The following is a 23,360-nucleotide window of genomic DNA, read 5'->3' on the forward strand; positions in this document are numbered from 1 at the left end:
TTATTTTTATTGATTAGGCATCTGAGATGAGTGATGTGAATGTGATTTAGGAAGATTGAACAGCTAAATGATCAGTTTGCCTAACCCACTGTAGAAATGGCACTAAGGGAAAAATCCATTACTATAAACCATGGCATCAGTGCCCCTTAGTCAAAACCCCTACCAGGTCAGCCAGGGAACCAGTAAACCAATAAAAACAGTCCACTCCGGAGCTGAATGCCCCGGCTTATATGCAAGGATGGTGAGAATGAATTGTCACTTTAACAAGAACTCCAACATTGTTCCCAGGCACTTGCGGGCCTGCAACAGATTCTGCTGAAGTCCTTGAAAGGGTTTTAAAGTGTTGGGAACCTCCTGGTTATGTTCTGCCAACCGAGACTGTGGGAGCGCATTTCTGTGTAACCAGGCGGAACTGGTTGCTGCTCTGTTTTGTTCTTTATGTTTCCATTTATGCAAGCTACTTTTCCCCCCTGGGTGTTTTGTTGCTTTTTGCTTATTTGTCTAAAAGGTCAGAAATTGGTTTCTCCTCAGCTAATAATCTGTTATATGTGTATTGTTCCTATTGCTTTTTCCCCTCGTCTTTCTGAGCAAGCCAGAAATCGCCAGGTAGTTACTAATCGGAAACCAAGAATAAGAAGCCACATCACTGGGTAGAAATTTCACAGACTTGTGTGCCCTGGGGCTCATCAGATACAAAGGCCTGCTGAAAAGATAATGGCGTCCTAAAACGCAGGTGGAAACCGGAACCCAGCGTGGAGTGCAGCCGGTGTACTTCAGCTTTCCACGTGGCATCATGCACTTGGAGCTGTCACCCTGAACTCCAGCCCTGGCGAAGTCAAAAGTGACCCGGCTGCTTCAGAGTTCAGAGGCGAACAGAGCGTCCCGATGCCCTCACGTCCTTCGGGCTGATTCTCAGACCGCCCTGTCACAGGCGGCACTAAGTGTCATCGCCCCACCTCCGGACCTCGAGGAGCCCGCAGCGGTCTCAGGGGTGGGCAGGAGCTCCCGGCCAGGTACCTGGCTCGGCCCGCCGCTCTCGCAGCCCACACCCCGCGGCGTCAGTCGGAGCGGCTGCCACGCCGCACCTGCCCGCGAGGGGGCGCTCCCGCACGCCGGTCTTCAGCGGCTCCCCGCGGGCTGGCTCGCGCTCCTTCTTCCCTCCGCCCTTCGCCGTCCCTCCCCACATGGAGCTCACCTGTCAGGGCCGCGGGCCCTGGAGGCGGGGTGCCGGCGGGAGCGAGGTCGGGGAAGAGGGCGGAGCGGCTCTCCGGGCGCGTCATCGGAGCACCATGGCGGAGGTAGGAGCTGAAGGCGACGGCCACAGGGGCGGCGACGGCGCTGTGCGGAGCGAAACAGGTGACTGCACGGCTGGGGCGGGCGGGGGTCCCGCGGGAGGGGGGGGCGGGGGCGGCGAGCCAGATGGGTGGGCTCGCGCCGAGCACCGGCGGTCCCCTCCTCCGCCGGACCGCGGCCCGGAACGGCCGACCCCGCGCGCCGCGCACCCGGGCTCGGAGCGCGCCTGCCCTCCGCCCTCCGCCGTCCGCTGCGCGTCGGCCGCCCGGGTAGGTCGTGCCCCAGTCCCGCGGGCGGCCTGCCGGCCCCAGTTCCGGTCGCCCCTCTTAACGCTCCACCTCGACTTTCCCACAACAGGTGGAAACTCGCCAGCGAGCGCGGGCGGGAGGAGGAACTGGAAAACGCCGGCCGCTCCCCTCTCACCTGCCGACCCGGCTCTAATTCAGTTGAATGGGGAAATCGTATCCCCCAAACCAAACAACCAGCCGGAAAATCCTTGGCCAGGTGCGACCGACAGGATTATCCGTTTCTGGCTCCCTCGCGCCTTCCCGGGTCGAACCCGGTACCGGGGTCGCAGACGCCCGTGGTGCAGTGAGTGCCGGCGCGAGAGTTCAGACCCTCTCCCGGGCGGACTGAGATCGCGGAGTGGGGTGGGGGGGTCGTTGCAGGGCTGGTTGCAGGACAGTGGGCCTGAGTGTGCGGGCTTGTCGGACTCGTAGATTCGTTGACTGGAAAGGGTCCTCTGAGTTGATGTTTTTAGTCCATGCACCTACCCGGGGTAGGAGGGAGTGTTGGCTCAGGTGGTAACACCGCCCCCGACCTCCGCATTAGCATTCGGGGACCCGGACTCACATCTCCAAGCGAGCACCAAGTTTCTTTCCCGCCCCGTCTTGTATGAGGACGATTTTTCCACTCGTGATAGTTTTTTTCTTAAGAAGCTGTCTTGCAAATCCCCTCCTCTCCTAGTTTCTTCATTTCTTACCGGTAAACTGTTCCTGGTACCTTTCTACACCAGGGATGAGGACGGGGAGGTAGTTTCTTATTTTAAAAAGAATTCAAATTGCAGGCTTCCTAGTTGCGCTGCGTTTTCTGCTCACACACATAAAATCGGAAACCATTGTTTCCCTAAATGTAAGAACCTTCTGATTCTCCTACCCACCCTCCCCCCACCCAAAGACCTTTTGATTTATATGGTATACTTATTTAAATGCGGAAGTTCCAGAAAACCTGTAACTGTTTTTGGAAATATATCTGCTCAGGGAGAGTCTGGACACCTAAGGTCTAATGACTTAATCTCTTGAGCCAGATACCCGAGGTTAAGTCTGACAAGATGCCTTGAACTTGTTTACTTTGAAGTCATGCTACTTCCTGTAGGGTGGTTTATTTTGTCTTAATGTGTTTGGAAGATTAGGCCGTCGTTATTTTGATTTGGGGTGGGGAAGGGGTGGCTTTATCGAACTTGACGGGCTGGGTGCCGAGGGGTGGGGGGACACGCGGGGAGGCCCCTCTCCAAGCCGGGGCAGCCAAAGAGCAGCATCCTTACTGTGAATATAAATGGTTTGATACCTAATCTCCCACTAAGTAACTGGTTCTGAAAAACATTGTTCCAGAAAGTTAATTCACACCAGTTTATGCTCAATAAAACAAAAAAAACCGTCTTCTAGAACCTGCACATGGACAACTTGTTCAGATGTAAATGAACTATAAACTAGCATTTCAGTGTCTGAGCATGTGAACTAATGAACTGGTCATGCGTCAACAATTAATATACAAACCATGTGACTATCAGTGAAATATTTTCTGTTATGAAGGGGGAACTTAATTGGCTGCTATCTCCTTCATAGAAAAAATTCTTTCACACCTTTGCTTAGAAACTCTGATTTCAAAGGGACACATATTATGTATGGTCTTTTGAAAGCTTGTACCTATGATTTAAGTAAAACTTATTTCTGGCCCACATCTTTTTCCTATTTTTTGTAGCTCTAAATTAATGTTTTTGGTGTTCACAAGCGCATATGTGAGCAGGTACCAAAAATAGAAGAAAGGTAAAAATAGATTTTTAAAATCTAGATAGAACTATTTTGAGTGAACAACTAAGGACTCCTTGAATTTTAGTAACTTAAAAAGTTTTCCATATATTTAGAACATGTTATCTATATCTGAATATAGGACTCCAGTATTAGTGCTTTATTCTTATGGACATTCACCTCATACACATCCAAATGCTGCAGTTCGTAATTTTTTTTAACAATCACAGGTTTGTATACAGGTGGGTGTTCAGGGAGGAAGTAGGGACTTAACGTCTTTCACCATCAAGAGGTGATTTGTTGAGGGATTAATTTTCTTTCTTTCTCTCTTTCAATTAGGTTATTCTGAGGTAATGGCCATTCTTAGGTGTCTCTTAGTTTTTTGTTTACCTGTGCAAAGACTGGTGTAATTTTAAGACAATTTTTTTTTATTTGTAATCGCTACAGTGTTTCATTAGTTTCAGGTGTAGAACAGTGATTCAGCATCTCTGTACGTTATGCTATGCTCATCACAAGTGTAGCTACCATCTGTCACCATACAGTGCTAGTACAGTATCATTGCTTATACTCCCTGTGCTGTGTCTTTTATCCTGTGATTTATTCATTCCATAACTGGAAGCTTTTATCTCCCACTCCCTTTCCCCTATGGCAACCATCAGTTCCTTCTCTGTATTTATAGGTTTGATTCTGCTTTTTGTTTGTTTATTCATTTGCTTTTTAGATTCCACATATGAGCAAAATTATATGGTATTTGTCTTTCTTGGTCTGACTTATTTCACTTAGCATAATATCCTCTAGGTCCTAGGACAGTTTAGGTTAGAATGTCAGGTGATTGTAAAAATAAGACCTGTAATTATTCATAATTATACAGTTATATATGTGTGCATATCTAAGATGGGTTGAAAATTGGGGGTATACCATCTATAAAATGAAACACTTAAGGATATTGAAAGGTACTATATTAATCCGACATTTAAAAACCATATTTATGTCAGCACATATTTATCTTCTGCTCAAAGGTAGTCAAGCTGCATTCCTCGTGGTAATATTTTTTATTTTTCTTGAGGATGAACCATTCTTTCAACATTATTTTTCAAAAACCAAATTGACTTGGAAGCAAGTTTTTGATGTCACCACTAGAGGACATCAAGTCCTTTTTCAGGCTGTTACTTTGAGTCGTCACATAGATGAATATTCACAAACTGCCTCTGTCCAAGCTTTCGGTGTTTAATTTTTTAGTGCTCATGCCCAAGAGCTGTGGAAAGTGAGCACGCACAGCTTATTTCCCAACTTGATGCTTTCTTTTCAAAAAGTCGACAGAATCAAGACCACATTTAAAGCTGTATCTGACTAATTCATGAGACAACACTTTTCGTGCACAGGAAATAAATTAATACCTATAATCTGTGAATTCTGTTGATACTCTTGGGGGAAATGACTTAGAACCTGGAATTGGGCTTCTTCTCTCCTCAGCAGGCTCTCTGGCAGAAGAATATGAGCTTTATTTATGATCTTGGTCATAACCTTCACGGCATTAAAGTGATCTTCATGGTTTCACTTGGCTCGAAGGTTCTGCATGTATCTGCAAATCAACCCTGTAAGATAGGGGCTCAGGCCACAATTTGATATTAAATCTATCCCTTCTGAAATTCAAGTCCTAAAGTTCATAATGCTTCATTCAGGTGGCTACATAACTTTCTTCCCCATTATATTATGACTAGCTCTTACTTTATATCTTGATGAAGAGGGAAGTATTGTTAGACCAGAGCTGTGTGCAGGAACATGCACTTTTTAATATCATTATTTAAGCACATGTAAAAAACACTAATTTACATTGGTATATTCTCTAAAAAAATTCTAGCATCTTTTCTTCCTGGTGCAGGAAAAATAATCCTTTGTTGAAAGGGGTTATTTTTTTTTAAACTCAGGTCTCATTATATTGATGTAAAAACTGAAAATATTGAGGCTTAGGATAATTTGACCAAGAAATATGTACCTTGCATATAGTAAACAGTGTGGTGGCTAGAAAGTTGACAAAGACATGCTCCTTGGATTTAGCAAGTGAAACAAAACTCATAAATAATTGTGGGTCATGAAGACTTCAGTGAAGAAGGAGCTGCTTCTGGCCATGGTCATCAGGGAGGTTATACACTTTAAAAAGTATGGGTAAATGATACATAAAGTTAGGTGGAGGAAAGAGGGGGAAAGGTGCAAACATGGAAAAGAGCAAAATTTTGGTGCTATTGACTCATGTGTGAGCCTCAGAATGAAAGAAAAGAAGATCAATTAGGAATCATGATACATGGAGGCCAAATTGTGGAGTGGTTGCCGGTCAAGCTGAGAGGCTGGTATGTTATTCTGTAAACAGTGGCAAACTGTTGATGATTCTTGAGAATAACGTATCTTGATCAAAACATGCTTATTTAGTAATTCTGCACCCACGAATTTGCAAGCTGGATTGCAAAGTTTAGTAGAAAAGCTCAGCTGTGCCTTCTAACGAATGCTTAGTTCCTCCATCTAGGAAAATCATTCTCTTCAGTTCACTTTTGCAACTTTAAGAATGGTAACAGTAACATATGGGGAACATCATGGAGCCAGACAGATCAGCCAAACCTCTGAAGATCAGTGAAATCTCGAAATTACCTGGCTCATTCTCATTTTGAAGTAGGTATGTAGACTAGAGGATGGATTAAAGAAGGAAGAGTTCAGGAATGTGTAGACCAACTTTGAGGTTCCTGCAGAAATCCAGGCAGGCTGTTGGAAATGGGGACAGAATGATGAATTCAAGATTCTACAGAGACATGTGTGAAAGGATATGGGTAAAAAGTTGCATTTAAGATTATACTGGTTGGAGTTTGGTTTATTGGTTTAAGGATGGCATGAAAGTTATCAAGAGGAGGACCTGGTTTTGGTGGGAGAAGTAGAACATTTTCTGTTTTAAACATGGTGTAAGAGAGATGTGCAGGTAGAAATGTCTAATGGGCAGCAAGAAGTATGGGGATAGGGAGAAAAATGGAAGCTGAAACTCTGGGATTCATTCCATAAGAGAATAATAATTGAAGCCAGGAGAGTAAGGAGAGCCTAGAAGGAAAAACTAAAAAAAGGGCAAGACAACATTCCAAGCATAGGAAGGGGAAGAGCCAGCAAAAAAGACAGGTGGAGAAGCCAAAAAGATAGGAAACACATAATCTAGCAGTGCACACCTGCCAAGGGAGAGGGACAAAGAGGTCAGAGATTCAAAGAGTGAAAGAAAAGCCATCACTGTGGTTCCCAGTTAGTCACTGACTGCCCCTAGAAGAGGAATTTCACTTGGTGCAAGAGTAGGGGATGAACCAGATTGTAAGTGATTAATAGATGGGCAGTTGGAAAGACAGCCGACTTTGGAGACTGTAAAATTGGCTGGTGAAAGGGAAAACTTACAGATCCTTAAGTAGGCAGGGGACTTTTTCTCTCTCTTTAAAATTTACTTTTGCCTACGAAAAATTGACTGATATTTTGGGTGTACAATTCATTGAATTTTGCCAAATATGCAGTCACGTAACCACCACTGTAATCGTGGACTAGAAGAGTTCTCTCGCGCCAGAGAATTCCGTCCTGTTGCCCCTCTAGTCAGACTCTCCTTGTTCCCTTAACCCCTGCCAGCCACTGATCTGTTCACCATGTGTCTAGTTTTGCCTTTTCCAGAATGTCAAAAGGGGAAGCATATACCATGTAACCTTTTGAGTCTGAATTTTTTCACCTATCATAATGCATTTGAGATTCTAACATGTTGTATGTCTCACTAGTCACTTATCGATGAGTAGTTTGCTGTTTTAAGGAAGTACCATAGATTAGTAATCCATCCACCCATTGAGGAGCATTGGGTTATTTCCAGGTCTTGGCGATTATGAATATTGCTGCTGTAAACACTGACACACAGGCTTTTCTCATTTATCTAAGGGAGCTAGATACCTAGGAATGGGGTTGTTAACTCCTATGAAAGCATATGTTTATAGGAACCTGCTAAACCATTTTCCAGAGACCCTGTAATTTTCCATCCCTTCCAGCAATGTCTGAGTTCAAGTTGCTTGGCATCCTTGCCAGCACTTGATATTGTTAGGTTTTGTTTTCAATTTTTTAGCCACTGCACCAAGTTCTTTGAGTAAGAGTCTAATTGCCTTCAAGTCAAATAGTGCCCTTCTGGATGCTAAATGATACTCACTGAACTTCGAACAGCTGTGGAGATAGTGTTGCCCAGAGTGGAGGTGTAATGAGGAGATTTTGTTTGGCTTTAACATTACCATCTTCTTTATCCTTTCCATAGTGTTGATTACCTGCGGAGTCTTCATTCTGGAGTTGATTATGAACAGAAGTGCCATTAGGCAGCACATCCCATACCAGTCTAAGTTCTCTTCCCACCCCAATGTCTGTCTTCCACTTCCTTGAAAGATGGCTTTCCAGAATTTGGAAAGAATGTTGTTTCAGTTACAAAGCTGGACATATTGGTCATAGAACTTGTTTTATGGTCTTGGTTATTGCTTGTTGGCAGGATTTATATTGCCAAATCAACTAAAGGGTCAGCTCTCAGTTACTGAAGTGTATTTACAGTGTTTTGTGACGGTCTTGATAGTCACTGGACTTTTAATCACTGAGCATGATCTAAGGTTCTATATGCTAAATATGTATGGTATTGGGCTTATTTCTTTTATATAAAATCCAGCTTTAAAGGTTGTAGCTATTCAACGGGTCACTGCCTTTTTCCTTTTTAATTTTAAGTCCAGTATAGTTAATATAGTGTTATTAGTTTCAGTTATACAATATAGTGATTCAGCATTTTTATACATTACTCAGTGCTCATCACAATAAGTGTACTCTTTAAACCCCATCACCCACCCACCCACCCATCTTCCCTCTGGTAACCATCAGTTTTCTGTAGTTAAGAGTCTGTTTTTTGGTTTGTCTCGCCCCCCCCCCCCATTTGGTTCTTAAATTCCACATATGAGTGAAATCATGTGACATTTGTCTTTCTCTGAACAACTTATTTTGCTTAGCATTATTCTCTCTATATCCATCCATGTTGTTGGCCTTTTGCCTCTTTAACGTCTGTTTTTGCAATGCTCTAAATTATAGTTTACAAATTTTAATGGCATCAGGTGGTTTTTCTGTTCACTAAGTACTAGTCTCCCTAGTATCTTGGAGAAAGAGCCAGTTAAAGAATCTATAAAATTTTCTTAGGTGCCACTTTAAATTTTGATTTGAGGATTAATGTATTTCGACAGCAAGAATTCACTGCACTCAACAATTCCTCATCTTTGAAGCTCCTACAGAAACAGTTGTGAAAGAATTGTGAGAAATGCTTAGGAGAATGGACATACCTGACCAAGCATTGCAGATGAACGTAGGAATGCAAAACTGAGCAGAAAGGAAGTTAAGCCATGCATTTGGGATATGCGAACTGGACTTTGCAGGCATCGTTAGTAAAATGATGTATATTTAAATTTTAGAGAATTGAGATCTGATCGCTTCTTGGCCTTTTGGCTAAGATCAAGTGGAGAATTGAGATCTGGAGTTTTAAACTTAGGTGACTTAAAGTTTCCCCTTTGGAGTTGGCTTTCCGGTAAAAGGAACCATCCTTCACTATGGCATAACCTATCACATATCCCTGACACTATGTTGAAAGTAGAAAATAGCCATATTCTAGAATAACTTTAAACTCCAGGCTGAAATTCCAGAAGATACCCCTTCTTTCAGTGTCTGCACTCACCTGCTTGTGTAGCAAGTAACGTGTATAATAATAGGCTGCAGCAAAAATGTGGGGCTGCTTATCAAGGTCTTAACCCAGGCTTTTGGTTCTCAGAAGTCTTGACCTAACACACACAACAGGACCTGGTTCCTTGCTACCCACATTCCAGCTGGATTGGTTTCTGTTCAGGGCTGATGCTTTGTATGTTGACCTCCTTAACCACAGCACTGGTCGGTTCATTTAAATACATCTCATTCCTTGGTTATAAGGTTATGTTGTTAAAATGATTATTGAGCCCTTGTGCTGTAGCATCGTCAGTTCTCAGTCTTGACAGTGAGTTAAAATCACATGGGGACCTCTTAAATCTCACTCTGCCCAGGCCCCACCTTAGGCAATTATCGGAGAATCTGTAGGGGTGGAAAGACTCCCCCAGTGATTCTGATGTGTATTCAAGACTAGTTTGGATTGATTTCCTACCTACTGCTCTTCAGTGTGACCTTGGTAGGCTTAATTTGGATGTGTCAGGTGGACCCTGCTCATGGAAACCGCCTAGAAAATCCTAACAGCCATTGCCCTCAACGTAGTGAATTTATTGTGTTTGTCTCTTATTTGGCTCCAGCAATTTTGTGAAGGAAATGTAGATGTGAATATGAGTACACTTGATTAGCAAAATATGTGCACACTGATATGTGTATTTATGCCCTTTTATGTATAAATATGTGCAGTCAGACGAAAGGTTAGGTAATGAACTTTCTGTCTGGTTCTGCCGCCTTCTTCCTCCCTGCCCTCAAAACCAGAAACTTCAATTTCAGGTAAATAAAGTTTTTCATAGCAAATTTATACTCTTCTCAGAGACGTTCACAGTGACCCATGACCTCTCATCATCTTACCCCTGGCTCTGGAGAACACTCTTGTTTTTTCTGTCTGCCAGTAAATATTTGACATAAGAATGACCTCGCCATTCTCGCCTTCCACCCTACTGCACAACCTATGCTAATAGCCTGTGGGCTAATCGTTCTTTGCTTTATTTACCTCTCTTCATTCTCCTCATTAGATGTTACTTGACATAAGGCTCAGTCTGATGACCTCTGCTCTTTTCACTTTTTCTTAAAAGTATTATTCACACTCATGACTTTGAACATCATGTCAAATTAATATCTCTAACCCTACATGTCGGAACCTCTAGAGGCACGTCTCAGGCCTGTTTGTGTGTGCGCTTGAGGTTTTATGGTGCTCTCAGTTGTGACATGAAGCTTTTTAAGATTTTCTTTCTTTTTTTTTTTTCCAGATTTTCTTTCTTTTTTTCCTCCTCCTTGCTGTTGATGTGTGCATAGCTATATAAACCGGGACTACAGTGAAAAGTAGAATAGGGGATACTGGATGGGATTGATCTCTAAGGAGAAGATGGTCTTTGATTTCCCCTCTGCCCCTTCAAGGTTATACTGAAGCCATATGGTTTTGCATTCAAACTATTACTTTGTGCAGGACTCTGAGCCCCGTTCTCACCTCTGTCACTTGCTACTTGAGGGATTTGGGGCAAGTCATTTGACCAGGATTTTCCTTGATTTCTTTCTTTCTTTCTTTCTTTCTTTTTTATAAAGATTTTATTTATTTATATTTATTTATTTATTTGATAGAGATCACAAGTAGGCAGAGAGGCAGGCAGAGAGAGAGGAGGAAGCAGGCTCCCCGCCAAGCAGAGAACCCGATGCGGGGCTCGATCCCAGGGTCCTGGGATCGTGACATGAGCTGAAGGCAGAGCCTTTAACCCACTGAGCCACCCAGGCATCCCTCTTCCTTGATTTGTGTGCTTTTTGAAACCAGGATACAAGCCATACCTTCATTAGGCTACGGTGAGGACGAAGTGAGTTGATGCATGTCGAGTACATAAAACCGTGCCTGACACAGCACAAAGTGTGGTTATAATTAATGTGCTCACGGTAGTTAAGGACTGGTACTGCATCGTTGTGAAAATATGGGCTTTCCCTGGCATGCTAAAATGTTCCCTCAAACAAATTTTTATTTTTACTTGTGAAGTCTCAGAGATTCAGAGTGTCATGCTGATTCAAACCTGATTGCAGCTGTGTGATCACGTCGCCACGGCCTTGGCACACTGGATGGTGCTTCTCACCTGCCAAAATGTTGCATGGAATGTTCCAGTAGAAGGTTGCTGCACACAAACCTGGGAGATGCTCAGATTGTGTTGTGACTGAGTTAAAGGCCATGCCAGCCTTTCTTGACTTATTTTTTCATTTCTATGGTATTCCGAAGTATTTTTTTGACTGTGTCATAGTTCTACATTTTAAGTTCTTTCCTAAAATACTTGCCACAGAATTATTGCACTTTAAATCATAAAGATGGACTTGTTCCCTTTAAACCACAAAGATGGACTTCCCAGACTTACTTTGACTTGAAACAAGCCACTTCATTGAATATGTTTCTCTAAAAGGAAAATCTAGGAAGCGTGTACAACCTGCCTCCCACAAGGCCCTCATGAGAAGTCTGTAGTTTGTGTTTCTTGGGACAAGTACTTTCGTAGGGGATGGACGAAGTAAGTGAAGAAAATTAAGAGGCCCAAACTTCCAGTTACAGGTTGTGGAGGTGAAAAGTACAGCATAGGGAATGTAGTTAATAATGTTAATAATAACTTGGTATGGCAACTACACTTGTCATGGTGAGTATTTCATGATATATATAAATGTCCTATTACTAAGTCATATACCTGAAACTAATGTAAAATTGTATGTCAACTATAATTAAAATGTTTTTAATTCTACATACATTGAAATAGAAAAAAATCAGTAAATTGTTTCTCTTATTAAAAATTTTTGTGTTAAATTTTAGAAGATTTCTTAAATTGCAGAGGCTTATTTTTTTTTCCTAAGACTTTATTTAGGGGCGCCTGGGTGGCTCAGAGGGTTAAGCCTCTGCCTTCGGCTCAGGTCATAGTCCCAGGGTCCTGGGATCAAGCCCTGTATTGGGCTCTCTGCTCAGCAGGGAGCCTGTTTCTCCCTCTCTCTCTGTCTGCCTCTCTGCCTACTTGTGATCTCTTTCTCTATGTCAAATAAATAAATAAAATCCTTGAAGAGAAAAGAAAAATAAAGACTTTATTATTTGACAGAGAGAGATACAGCGAGAGAGGGAACACAAGCAGAGGGAGAGGGAGAAGCAGGATTTCCATCAAGCAGGGAGCCCAGTGCGGGGCTCGGTCCCAGGACCCCAGGATCATGACCTGAGCCAAAGGCAGACACTTAATGACTGAGCCACCCAGGCGCCCTACAGAGGCTTATTTATAAGACCCATAGGATATTGGGGTGGGGGTGTATGAGCCAGACCTTTGTCCCTAAGAAAATAACTCGTTCAACTTGTAATTTCAAATTTTATCTTTTAAAAAATTTAACTCCTAAATGTTTAAATATCACTTCCTCAGATGGGTCCTGGGTTTAGATGCTCTGAATAATGCCTTCAGATTGTGTATATAATATTGTGGATATTATGGTGATTAAACCAACATAACTTAAACCACCCCTAAAATATTAAGGTTTGTATTATTCTTCAGTAAGAAAAATTATTAAAAATAAGAAATATTCATCATTAGAATAAACCCAGAAATTTCTTTTGCAACAATGGCTTCCTACCTCCTACCATCCCTGGGAGGATGTCCTTGTTGTGTATGTAAAAGGGTATATCCATATGCTTCATTAAAGTGACATCATGGGGTGCCTAGGTGGCTCAGTGGGTTAAAGCCTCGGCCTTTGGCTCAGGTCATGATCCCAGGGTCCTGGGATTGAGCCCCACATTGGGCTCCCTGCTCAGTGGGGAGCCTGCTTCCCCTCCTCTCTCTCTGCCTGCCTCTCTGCCTACTTGTGATCTATCAAATAAGTAAATAAAATCTTTTTTAAAAAATACATAAAAACATATATAATAAAATAAAATGAAGTGACATCATATAAGTCCCAGGTATATTATCAGGAACTAAAATACAAGTAGAAGAAATGGCTTCACAGTAGAAAGCATTATAATAGAGAAATGGGGGATGGAGCTATTTTTAGTCTATAAGACCTATGAGAGGGCAAATGTGTTTGAATAGAAAACCCCCCATAATCTTTTAATCCAGTGAACCTCACAAGGAAACACTACTTTGGCATTTTAGATTCAGTCCTTGGTGGTCCAGCCATACCCAGAGTGCATCCATAATAGAGTTTAAGGTCTTCAAGGAGGTTTTGGAAGAGAGGAGTACAGAATGGCAGATGGAAGGAGAAGAAGGCTTTACTGAATCCAGTGTCTGGGAGCTCAGACCCAGTGGTGAAGTGCACAAAGATGACTTTTTGCTTTAGGGTACACATGCTATCTGTTGTCAGTGTCCCTATCTGGAAACCCGTTTGTGGAACAGTTTGCAGTATTGTAATTCTTTTTAAAACAAACAGCTTTTGGTTCCATAAACTTCCCTTCTTTTGTTTGTGAACCACAAGAACCAGGTGTTTTTTCAGTGAGTCAGGGAAAGCCTGGCTCTGGGCTGTAAAGGGACTGGGTGTTTCTTATATTAAGGGTTTCAGGGCAGGTGTCTCCCCCCACCATGCCAAGATGGAAACGGGAACCAAGTAGGACCGTCTCGACCAAAAAAATTAGGAGGGTAGAAAGAAGGTTATTATAACTGTGATTGCTTCTCTACAACATTGTTTGTCTCTGGAACAAGTCTTTATTTTTGTTTTTTTTTGTTTTGTTTTGTTTTTTTAATATTTTTTATTTATTTGACAGAGAAATCACAACTAGGCAGAGAGGCAGGCAGAGAGAGAGGAGGAAGCAGGCTCCCTGCAGAGCAGAGAGCCCGATGCGGGGCTCGATCCCAGGACTCTGGGATCATGACCTGAGCCGAAGGCAGAGGCTTTAACCCACTGAGCCACCCAGGCGCCCCTATTTTTGTTTTTTTAAACATATCAGTGGTTTTAGTGCCTTTAACAATGGGAGTGTGGCCACTTTGCCCAATAATAAAAAAAGGCAAAACGGTCCATTTGTGGTGTTTTAGGAAGTTTGCCAAAAGGTTCCTTTTGTCATTATAATCCTTCCTCAGTTGCCTATCTAAAATTAAGAGGAGTTTCGGGGCACCCGGGTGGGCTCAGGTGGTTGAGCATCTGACTCAGTTTCGGCTCAGGTCATGATGGAGCCCATGTTGTGTTGGGCTCCAGGATCATCAGGGAGGCTGGTTGAAGAGTCTCTCCTTCTTGCCCCTCCCCCAAACTTACTCACACACACTCTCTCTCTCTCAAATAAAATAAATAGATCTTAAAATTCACAGAAGTTTTAAGGCAGGAGCTTGGAATAGGGATATGAAAAGTAAAGGGGTTTTGGAAATGAGGTTTGGGGCACTCTAAGTGTGTTTCTCAACCTGTTCGTCCTTATGAGCTATTGTTTCTTTCTGTGTCTTTCTGTGTTGTGCCCACTAAAATCTCAGTGGCTCTAGATCAGACAAGACTAAAAGGGGATGATATTTCTCAAAAAATATACTGGGTTGCTAGTAGTATCTATTTCTTGGAAATTAATGCTTCCTATCTTTTTTAAAGCAATTACTGGTGCATTAGGAATCTTTTTCGTTTAGCGTCTGGCTTGCTTTTAGTTCTAAATATACTTGTCTCCTATCTGTATAATTTAGCTAAAGGCTTTCAGTGTTCTGATTGGTTGCTGACATTTACACTGGATATGCTTATCTTTTTCAGCGTGGACCTTAGCTGAGTGAAAACGACCAAACCTCAAACTTACCCACCATGATTATATAATTTGCCCTTCTGTTAGGCGCTTCCTTCCCCTAGGTTGATTTCAGAACTATGCCTCAGAATTGTATATCATTTTTTCCTTTGTCAGAGTTGGTTCTTTTTAACGAATAACTATAAAGTTTAGTACCTCAAACCTTCATACACACTTTATTTTCTCATGAGAAACATGTATTATCCAATGCCCTCCCCGTCCACATATTTATATATGTTTCTTCTGATTGAGACAGTGGGGTTACTTTATGACAATAGGGAGTAATTTTTTTAACTTGCATATCTGCACTTCCCAATCCATTTAATGTTGAGGCAACCAGTTGTTATAATGATTAAAAGGATTTATTTGATAATGCTTTGATGCTGACCTGCACAGGATTCTCAAGGAGAGATCATTAGTGAAAGGTAAGAGGATTTAATAGTTCTACTCTGAGATTGCCTGAGCCCGACTGTATGAATACAATACAATTAATAGAACATTGCAATATTGGAAATGACTTGAGTAAATAGTGTCCGGCCTCTACAGTGAAAATTATGATCCCTGACAAATAGACCTTTGACTTTTGAGTGGCATGCTTTCATCTACAGCATGTTGATTTCAGTGTGGGAATGGAGTGTCTTAATCTCTGTGATGTCTCTGACCATGATGGCTGATTTTATTGTCAATTTAGCAAGTCTCCAGTACCCGGTTATTTGGTCAGACAGTAGTCTAAATATTGCTGTGATGATATTTTATAGATGTGATTAACATTTACAGTCACTTGACTTGAAGAAGATTACCTTCGATAATATAGGGGGCCTGATCCAATCCGTTGAAGGCCTTTAGTGCAGAAACTGAGGTTTCCCAGAGAAGAGAAATTCTGCCTAAGCTTCCAGGCTGCTGGCCTTCCTGCCTTACAAATTTTGGACTTGCCAGCTTCTACGATCACAGCTGCCATTATTCCTTAAAATAAGTCTTTTTTTTTTTTTTAAATATGTCTCTTTCTATGACTTATGTATTTTTCTCCAGAGAACTAGTAGTATGTAGTATCAACAGTAGTCCAATAGTATTTTGGGTTCTGTATCTTTGGAGAAGCCTGACCGGACACATTGACCCTCAGAAAGAAAATCAGAGTATTCCCCAGCGATTATGTAACACATTTCAATTACTTTTTAAGAGAAACTTTTAAATTAACTTTTAAGGTAAAAACAGATATTAAACCTCTTAAAATATCTTAATTGATGTCAGTTTTAATTTCAGTAGGGCATTTTAGGATAAAGAATTGGAAAGAGTAGCAAAGCCACAAAAGATGGGATTGGGGGCAAGTCTCAAGAAGTTCTGTAATGAATGTTGAACCCCTTGCTCCGGGCTGGGTCAGTTCTTCACTGACCTGAAGACTTAAGACAGTCACTCTCCTTAAAATGCCCATAAAGTAATAAACTGAATTGCTTTACTATTCTTCAATACTGCTCTTCTCTCACGAACCTTTAGATCTCCTCTCTGAAGTTACAGAGCCGCGGTGTTCCATTCAAAGTAAATGGCGTCATTGAGGGAAAACTCGTTTATCTTCTTCATTTTTAGTCCCCATCTTCCCTAGAATTTCTCATCTTGTAGATGTCTATGAAGTTGCCCGTGGGGGAGAGTGCGGGAAGTCTGGGAGCTGCAGGTGTAGCAATCCTGAGCACCGGCCTGTGGTAACCAAACGCTGAGGGAAGCTTCCATTGTTTGTGTATTTTAGCTTTACGTCTAAAACCTCTGGGGGGCATCAGCTGAATGAGTAAAACAATACAACTGTAGATCTGCCTACAAAAACCAGAGCTCTGTGAAGTGTAAATAAGGGCGGGGTGGGGGGGGTGGGGAGGGGAGGGCCTTCTGAAGCTCTCTCAGGCTTTTTCTTTCTGCCAGAGTGTTTTCCCCTGGGCATCTAACTGCCCTTAGGTTCTCATCCAGTTGTGGAGTCAGTTGTGGGATCAGAAGAGACTCCAAAGACCTAAGAATCCAACCTGGACACAACGCGTTAATTCAGCACCGTCATCCCAGGTCCGTGTTTGTGCATGGCCATCTTCAGTGACGGAAGGCACAGCTTGTTACCTTCTGGTAACTTCCAATCACCCGTCCTCGTTCTGCCTTCCAGCACTACACTAAAAGTAGAAATGCCTCCACATGTTAACCTTTAATACAGTTACCTTGTTTCTCCAGATCTTGCCCTGTTTTCTCCAGAGGAAAATGTACCTTCTTTCCAGTGATCTCCTGTGTTATAGCCTAGAATCTTGGCAAGTCCTAGGCTGCTTTCTTCCGACTGTGTTCTAATTTATCATCCCACTGAAATACCTAGTTCAGGCAATGTGATCCGAGGACCCCCAAGCAGAGAAGGTTCTTTCCCTTACTCAGTGAGCTGGACATCTGCTGATACCACCTGTGATACTGTTAGGACTTTCACTGCCTCATCAAGCCGATCATATGTCAAGAGCTCGCTGTCCATGCACCCTCCTTCTCTGCAGCTCCTGAAGCTTGACTGGGTTGTCTTCTGTGCCTGTGCAGCTGGACTTAAAAAGAGGGGTTCATATTTATCGTTACTAAGTCTTTTTTTAGTGATAGCCCATTATTTTGATCTGTTGATGATTTTGGCCCTGAGTCTAGCCATCTCTCTGTTTTATCTACAGATATAAAACCCTCGTTCTCCTCTAAATCTTTAATAAAATACCTCCTTTCCTTCCCGTTGCCCACTTGTCCACACTCATCTGGGCTTTGGCAGCAACTCGGTATCCATGCTCATCCCTCTGAAATAAGTCTTCCACGCTGCTAGGGCCTGCCTGTTTGAAAAACAAACACAAGTGAGTGCTCATTTTCCTTTTTTGGACTTCCATCCCCCCAGTCACCGCTTTTCTCCACCTGGGTAGAGAACTTAGGGAACTGGTTTTTCTTTTTTTTTTTTGACAGATAGAGATTACAAGTAGGCAGAGAGGCAGGCAGAGAGACAGAGAGGAGGAAGCAGGCTCCCAGCCAAGCAGAGAGCCCGATGCGGGGCTCGATCCCAGGACCCTGGGATCATGACCTGAGCCGAATGCAGAGGCCTTAACCCGCTGAGCCACCCAGGCGCCCCGGGAACTGGTTTTTCATAAGTCTCACTCCTCCTTTTCAACCCATCCTCCACGAGACTGGCCAGTCTGGATCAAACATCTCATCATCAACACTCCTGAATGCGCCCTCCCCTGCCTCTGTTACGTGGGAGAACCTTGTATGATTTGCCTGCTGCCTCCCCTCTGATGTCATTGCCCACACCACCCTCCCTTGCACCTTTGACATGATTTCTGCCTCCTAAAGCAAGACAGGGGACCACAGTTCCTCAGTTTCCTTACCTTTCTAGTGGTGTGGCTCAAAAAATAAAACTAAATCTGTAACTGCTCAAAGACCAATGATAGGTCAGGTAACGGAGAAACACAGGCCTGGCTGTCCATCTGATTCTTCTGTTGAAACCAGCAATTGATTTCTTTGCCTCCTTTTGAATCTGTAAAATTGGATTGATAACCTCCCAAGGGTGTCACTATTAGAGGAGAGGACGTGTGCCCATCTTAACTCGTGTCCGGGAATTCAGAAGTTCATGCAGCGTACATTAGGTATCGTCAGCGGGAATAATGAACGTTAGAACGGCCCAAGGACATTCTAACCTAGCTTCCTGGGTTCCAAGTTTAAAGTGGCATTTTATAATATTAGCAACTTAGCTAGTGATCCCTAATGTTTAGGAAAGAGTTATTTATTTATTTATTTATTTATTTATTTGACAGAGAGAAATCACAACTAGGCAGAGAGGCAGGCAGAGAGAAGGAAGCAGGCTCCTCGCGGAGCAGAGAGCCTGATGCAGGGCTCGATCCCAGGATCCTGGGATCATGACCTGAGCCGAAGGCAGAGGCTTTAACCCACTGAGCCACCCAGGCACCCCTAGGAAAGAGTTTTAAAGCTTGGTCCATACCTTATGTTCAGATAAGTGAATCCTCAGGGTTTGAAATTTTTTTACGGTGGGGCAGACATGGGAAAATGGGCTCTGCCGCCACCACAAAGTGCTCACCACGCAGCAGAGATTTATGGAAATGTTATAAAAGGCACAGCAGGGACCTTGGACTTCTTGGTTGCTGGCATGTCACTGCTAGAGTAGTATTTACTGTTTTTCTTAGTGCCTGTTAACAAAAGGTGGTAAAATAAGATCAAAGCGAACCTGCCTTTTTATTTTCCTTTCAAAGGGTCAGTCTTTCTTTGTGCTGTACTTCTTTGTCCAGCAGCTTATTGGAAGCTCTGTATAATGCTGCAAGATGGCAGGACATTATGCCTTTATTGCCAAAGCCGCCATGAGGAAGTGTCCTCATTCTAGGAAACTGTAAGGGAGCCCTCCAACTTCAAGAAGGCCATGGCAGAGAACCAGCTGGGACCCTTTGTTCTCAGGGGCTGTTTGATTCCACAGTCAACCTGTGCTGGCTTTGTGTTTTCAAACCCTATGAAGGTTTTCTTTTCTTTTTAATATTGCATTAAAATGTGGATTTCCAAAACTGCTACTAGAAGTAAATTGCAGCTTACCTTGGTGGTGGTGGTGGTGGTGGTGGTGGGGTTATTCATTAAATATTTAAAAGATTACTGAAGTCCAGTAGTTTTGAGGAATTAATCAGTTCCTGTGTATTAATCATAATGTAGAAATAAGAAAAGGCACTTCTGGGCCCTGCTGAAAAGTAACTAACTTATATGTGTATAGAACTGTAATTTACCAGCGACTGTCCATTCAGTCCAGCAGTAGTGATTTCTGTTCTCAGCTACAGTCCTTGATGAGTACCAGTCAGGCTCTTTTCCATTTCAGGAATGTTTTTGTAAAGCTCACCAGGCTTTTAGAGGGGAGAGTCTAGGTATGCTTCTCACTGCTTAAACAGATTGCTATTTGCAGGAGGATAGTCTTAGATTCATTCATGGACTGTATGCTATTTTCTAGTCTTACGGTCATAAAGAAGACATAAAATAAAGGAGGGATACATGTGAGCAGAAGCCAGCCTGAAGCATATGTGTGTATACATGTGCCTACCTGTGTTTAGTCTCCTAGAACATTGTGACAGGTAGGTCCAAATCACGAGATGACTTCCCCTACCAAGCAGTTAGTTTGACTGTTTCATATTCACCTGCCTCATGGCTGGAGGCAGGCCAGAGGGGCCCGCCAGCCAGGGTAAGAAGGACAAATATAAATTCATTGCATACTAAGGGAGTGGGGCTGGGGGTGGGAATTGGTGGGGACAGCAGTTGCTCGACAGCCTAGTGGCCTGTTTCATTAATAATGGACGAGTGGTATCATTTCCACTTACAATTGTCACTGTATTTAATGATTATATTGGGAACATTTTTCTCTCTATAAAGTGAGTTTAGTTAAAAAGTCTACCTTTTCTCACTAGGTAATATCTTATTTCTTCCAACTTTGTACCAAGTCTCCATTAAAAGTCACTTATTATTATAACAATTGAAACCATTGTAAAACCTCACTGACTCTTGGAAGTCTACATACCCCAGTTCCCACGGGGACTGTACCCGCAAGTGATGTTCAAGGCCACATCCAATTGAAAGCACTTATTAGTTCTGAGGAAGAGCTGAGAAATTCGGAATAGGATTCCTTTTACTTTAAGGCTTTGCCATCCCCTTTCCACATCTGCTTTTGTTTGGGGTCTGAGTATAAAAGGGAGAAGACTGGAAGCCCATGCTTCTGCAGGGGTTCAGCCCCAGTATTCCTGAAATTAAATAAGAGTTAAACACCTGTATCCATTTAAAGACGGGGTTTGAGCATTTAAGAAACTAATCTCAAATGTATTTATGTCTTAAATGTGTACTTCATGGATAGGGGGGAAAAAACCTCCTTTATTATGATCATTTGATCTTGGGCTGTTTGCATCTCTGTGACTGGTCACAACTGTGACTGGGACATAGCTAGTCACTGTTGCAGTCAGGATTTACAAGGCAGCTGGACAAAAGCATCTTAGCCTCAGAGCAGATGGGCCATGGTTTAATCCTGACTCAGTGACTTAACTAGCTGGGGGACTTTAACCTCTGTGAGCCTCTGTTTCCTGACCTGTCAGGTGATGACTCCTCTCCCCCATGCTGTTATGACTAACACAGGTAACCTATCCAATGCACTTGGAACAGCATCTGACAAAGTTGGAGATGTTCCTAGATAATGGAATTCTTGACCCCGTGCCTGCCCATGGGCTGTAGGACGGTGGTGACTTTTGGCCTCCTTTGATTAGGCTTTCATTTCCCTGTAGATGGTTTAGGCATAATTTTCAAAACAGCCATTTTGGTGACTTCCACATTTTGATACGAATCAAAATTCTCCATGAGACTTCTTATGCTAGAGCATGAAGAATGCCATATTTGTCATTTGAGGGGATAGTCTACTGCAGTTAACAGGAGAACTAGTGATTGCCTAGTGAGGTGGGCTCAATTTCGGTCCTGTGTGTCCCAGAGGGACTGTCCTGTGATCTCCGGTTCCACAGACCTCAAGGGGGGGCTCCTTTTTGATATCTTACCCAGACAAGGTAAAGGCTATGAAGCCTTTGCTTTGCTGCTGCATTTCTCCTATAAAAGCTTTAAAGCCATCCAGGCCATCCTTGAAAGTAAAGGAATGTACATCTTCTGCAGAAGTCATTTGAATTTCAGCTTTCCCTTCGCTTTTTCAAAGCCACTCTTAGAAATGTGTTTCATTGTCTTCCTAAGATACTCATAAAATGTTAATCCTCTCAGTGTTTTATGTGGAAGATGAAGGAAAAGATCCCTTTTTCCTTAGCTTTATCTCTTCCTTTACTTTTGTTAAATTTCATGGAGATGGTCAGAAGCTATTAGCTTTATTTGGGTAAGGAATATTTTTGAAGGAAATTTGTCATTTGAAATGTAGCTTTTTACTTTTTCTGCCAAAAAGTTGTTTCAGCCATGTGTTTATGTTGCCATTGTAAGTACTAACCTGATTCTCTGGAAGGTAGAAGAAACAAACTAGATTTGAAAAGATTTCCATAAATATGTATATGGTAATATTGGGCTATGTTTCTTGATCACCTGATTAAAGAAATAAGAAATAATAAATCATCTTCAATTCAGAAATAGAATTACCAAATAAAATTACTGGTAGAATTATGGGACTATATGGTATCCTCCATTTATTTCTTGAACAACAGGATCTTGCATGTTCTAGGCATGGTTCTTCCTTTCCTTCCTTCACATCTTGCGACCTCTGTAGAGGCTGTAGAGAGGATCTAGGATTCTAAACTGTGTAGGCCAAATGTTCTTCATAAGCAGAAGCACTGAACTATGGAGAAGGAGATCTGAATGTTCACTCTTGCTGCCAGCTAACATTTGACCTGGGCAAGGAATTTTACCTCTCGGGCCTCGGTTTTCCTTGCATGAAAAATGCTGATGTAGGTGCTTTCTCAGACCTGCTCAGTTCTTCAGCCCCATTCACTTTTATTTCAAATACCGATCACACAGATGACCATAATTTTAAGTAAATTTAATATCTGAAATTTCCAGCATTTCCCCCATCTACACATCTAATGCCTGTTTAACCTTAATTAAATCCCCTCAGTCTTCGAGGGAAAGATTTCTATAGTTTTGGTGGTTTTGTTTTTATTTCCCCAGAGTACATTTGCCTCAGCATCTAGTATGTCTCCTGCAGTGGCCTGGGCAATATTAGTAGATAAAAAAAATAGAACTGTTCTTTGATAAAGTTGATAGTTGAACTGGAAACACCTTAAATATGAAGCAAAAATGGACTACTTAGAACAGAGGTATTATAAAAAGTAAAAACAGGGAGGTATCTGGCTGGCTCAGTTCGAAGAGTATGAGACTCTTGATCCTGGGATTGTGAGTTCGAGCCCCATGTTGGGAATAGAGATTACTTTAAAAAAAAAAAAAATGATTCTTATACATATCACCTGCTTTTGCTTTTTATAAGGACTTCTTCCTGCTACCACTATGCTCATTTAATCCTTTCCCCAATCCTGAAAGGTAAATGATGTCACCTCAATTTTACAGCAAAAACTAAGGCACCAAGAAAAATTAAGTGAATTGTCAGTAGTTACTCTTCCATTCAAAGGATTTAGACAGGGTACTAGTCATAGAATCCTCAGGGTCCTCTCTTGAGTGAGTAGAGTATTGAGAAGAAAAGTAGGAGAGTGGTCTGAGGTGGGAAGATGGCTTTGGACTTTTTAAGCAGACTTGATTTTGATTAAGAAGCAAAAACAAAAACAACAAAAATTAGTTTCTTAATTTGGCAGTTGGCATTCGTCAGTGTCACTATAAATTGAAATTTTTCGCCCCACATACAGCATACATTTCAGGCTGCCTAGAAGTGGAGAGTCTTAAGTGAGAAAGCTCATTTCAGGAGAAAACAATATCACATGATTGTATGCTTTGGAGAAAACAATCCGAAAAAGAACTAAAAGTGGGTCAAGTGTTGAGGATTGCTCAGCTGGGCTGGGAGTGACTGGCCCAGGGCCGGTGGAATTGAAGGGGGAGTAGCCTGGATGTGGTGGGGCAGATTGTTTTTTCCTTGAAGGACTGTA

At 42.4% G+C, this 23,360-nt stretch overlaps 1 protein-coding gene across 7 annotated transcripts in view; it reads left to right on the forward strand.

Moving 5' to 3' along the window:
- Positions 1 to 1,168: 1,168 nt before the first annotated feature.
- MAP7 (microtubule associated protein 7) overlaps positions 1,169 to 23,360 on the forward strand; it is a 167,813-nt gene continuing 145,621 nt past the window's right edge. The window contains exons 1-2 of one of the 7 annotated variants that reach the window (XM_046004608.1): positions 1,169 to 1,356; positions 1,651 to 1,797. In XM_046004608.1, coding sequence (XP_045860564.1) covers positions 1,185 to 1,356; positions 1,651 to 1,797 — 319 coding nt within the window. In that variant the 5' untranslated portion in view covers positions 1,169 to 1,184. The remainder of the gene's footprint in view (positions 1,357 to 1,650; positions 1,798 to 23,360) is intronic. The other 6 variants (XM_046004606.1, XM_046004609.1, XM_046004607.1 and 3 more) reach the window with 6 other exon arrangements.

This window comes from Meles meles, chromosome 5 (genome assembly GCF_922984935.1).
Source record: "Meles meles chromosome 5, mMelMel3.1 paternal haplotype, whole genome shotgun sequence".
Taxonomy (NCBI): domain Eukaryota; kingdom Metazoa; phylum Chordata; class Mammalia; order Carnivora; family Mustelidae; genus Meles; species Meles meles.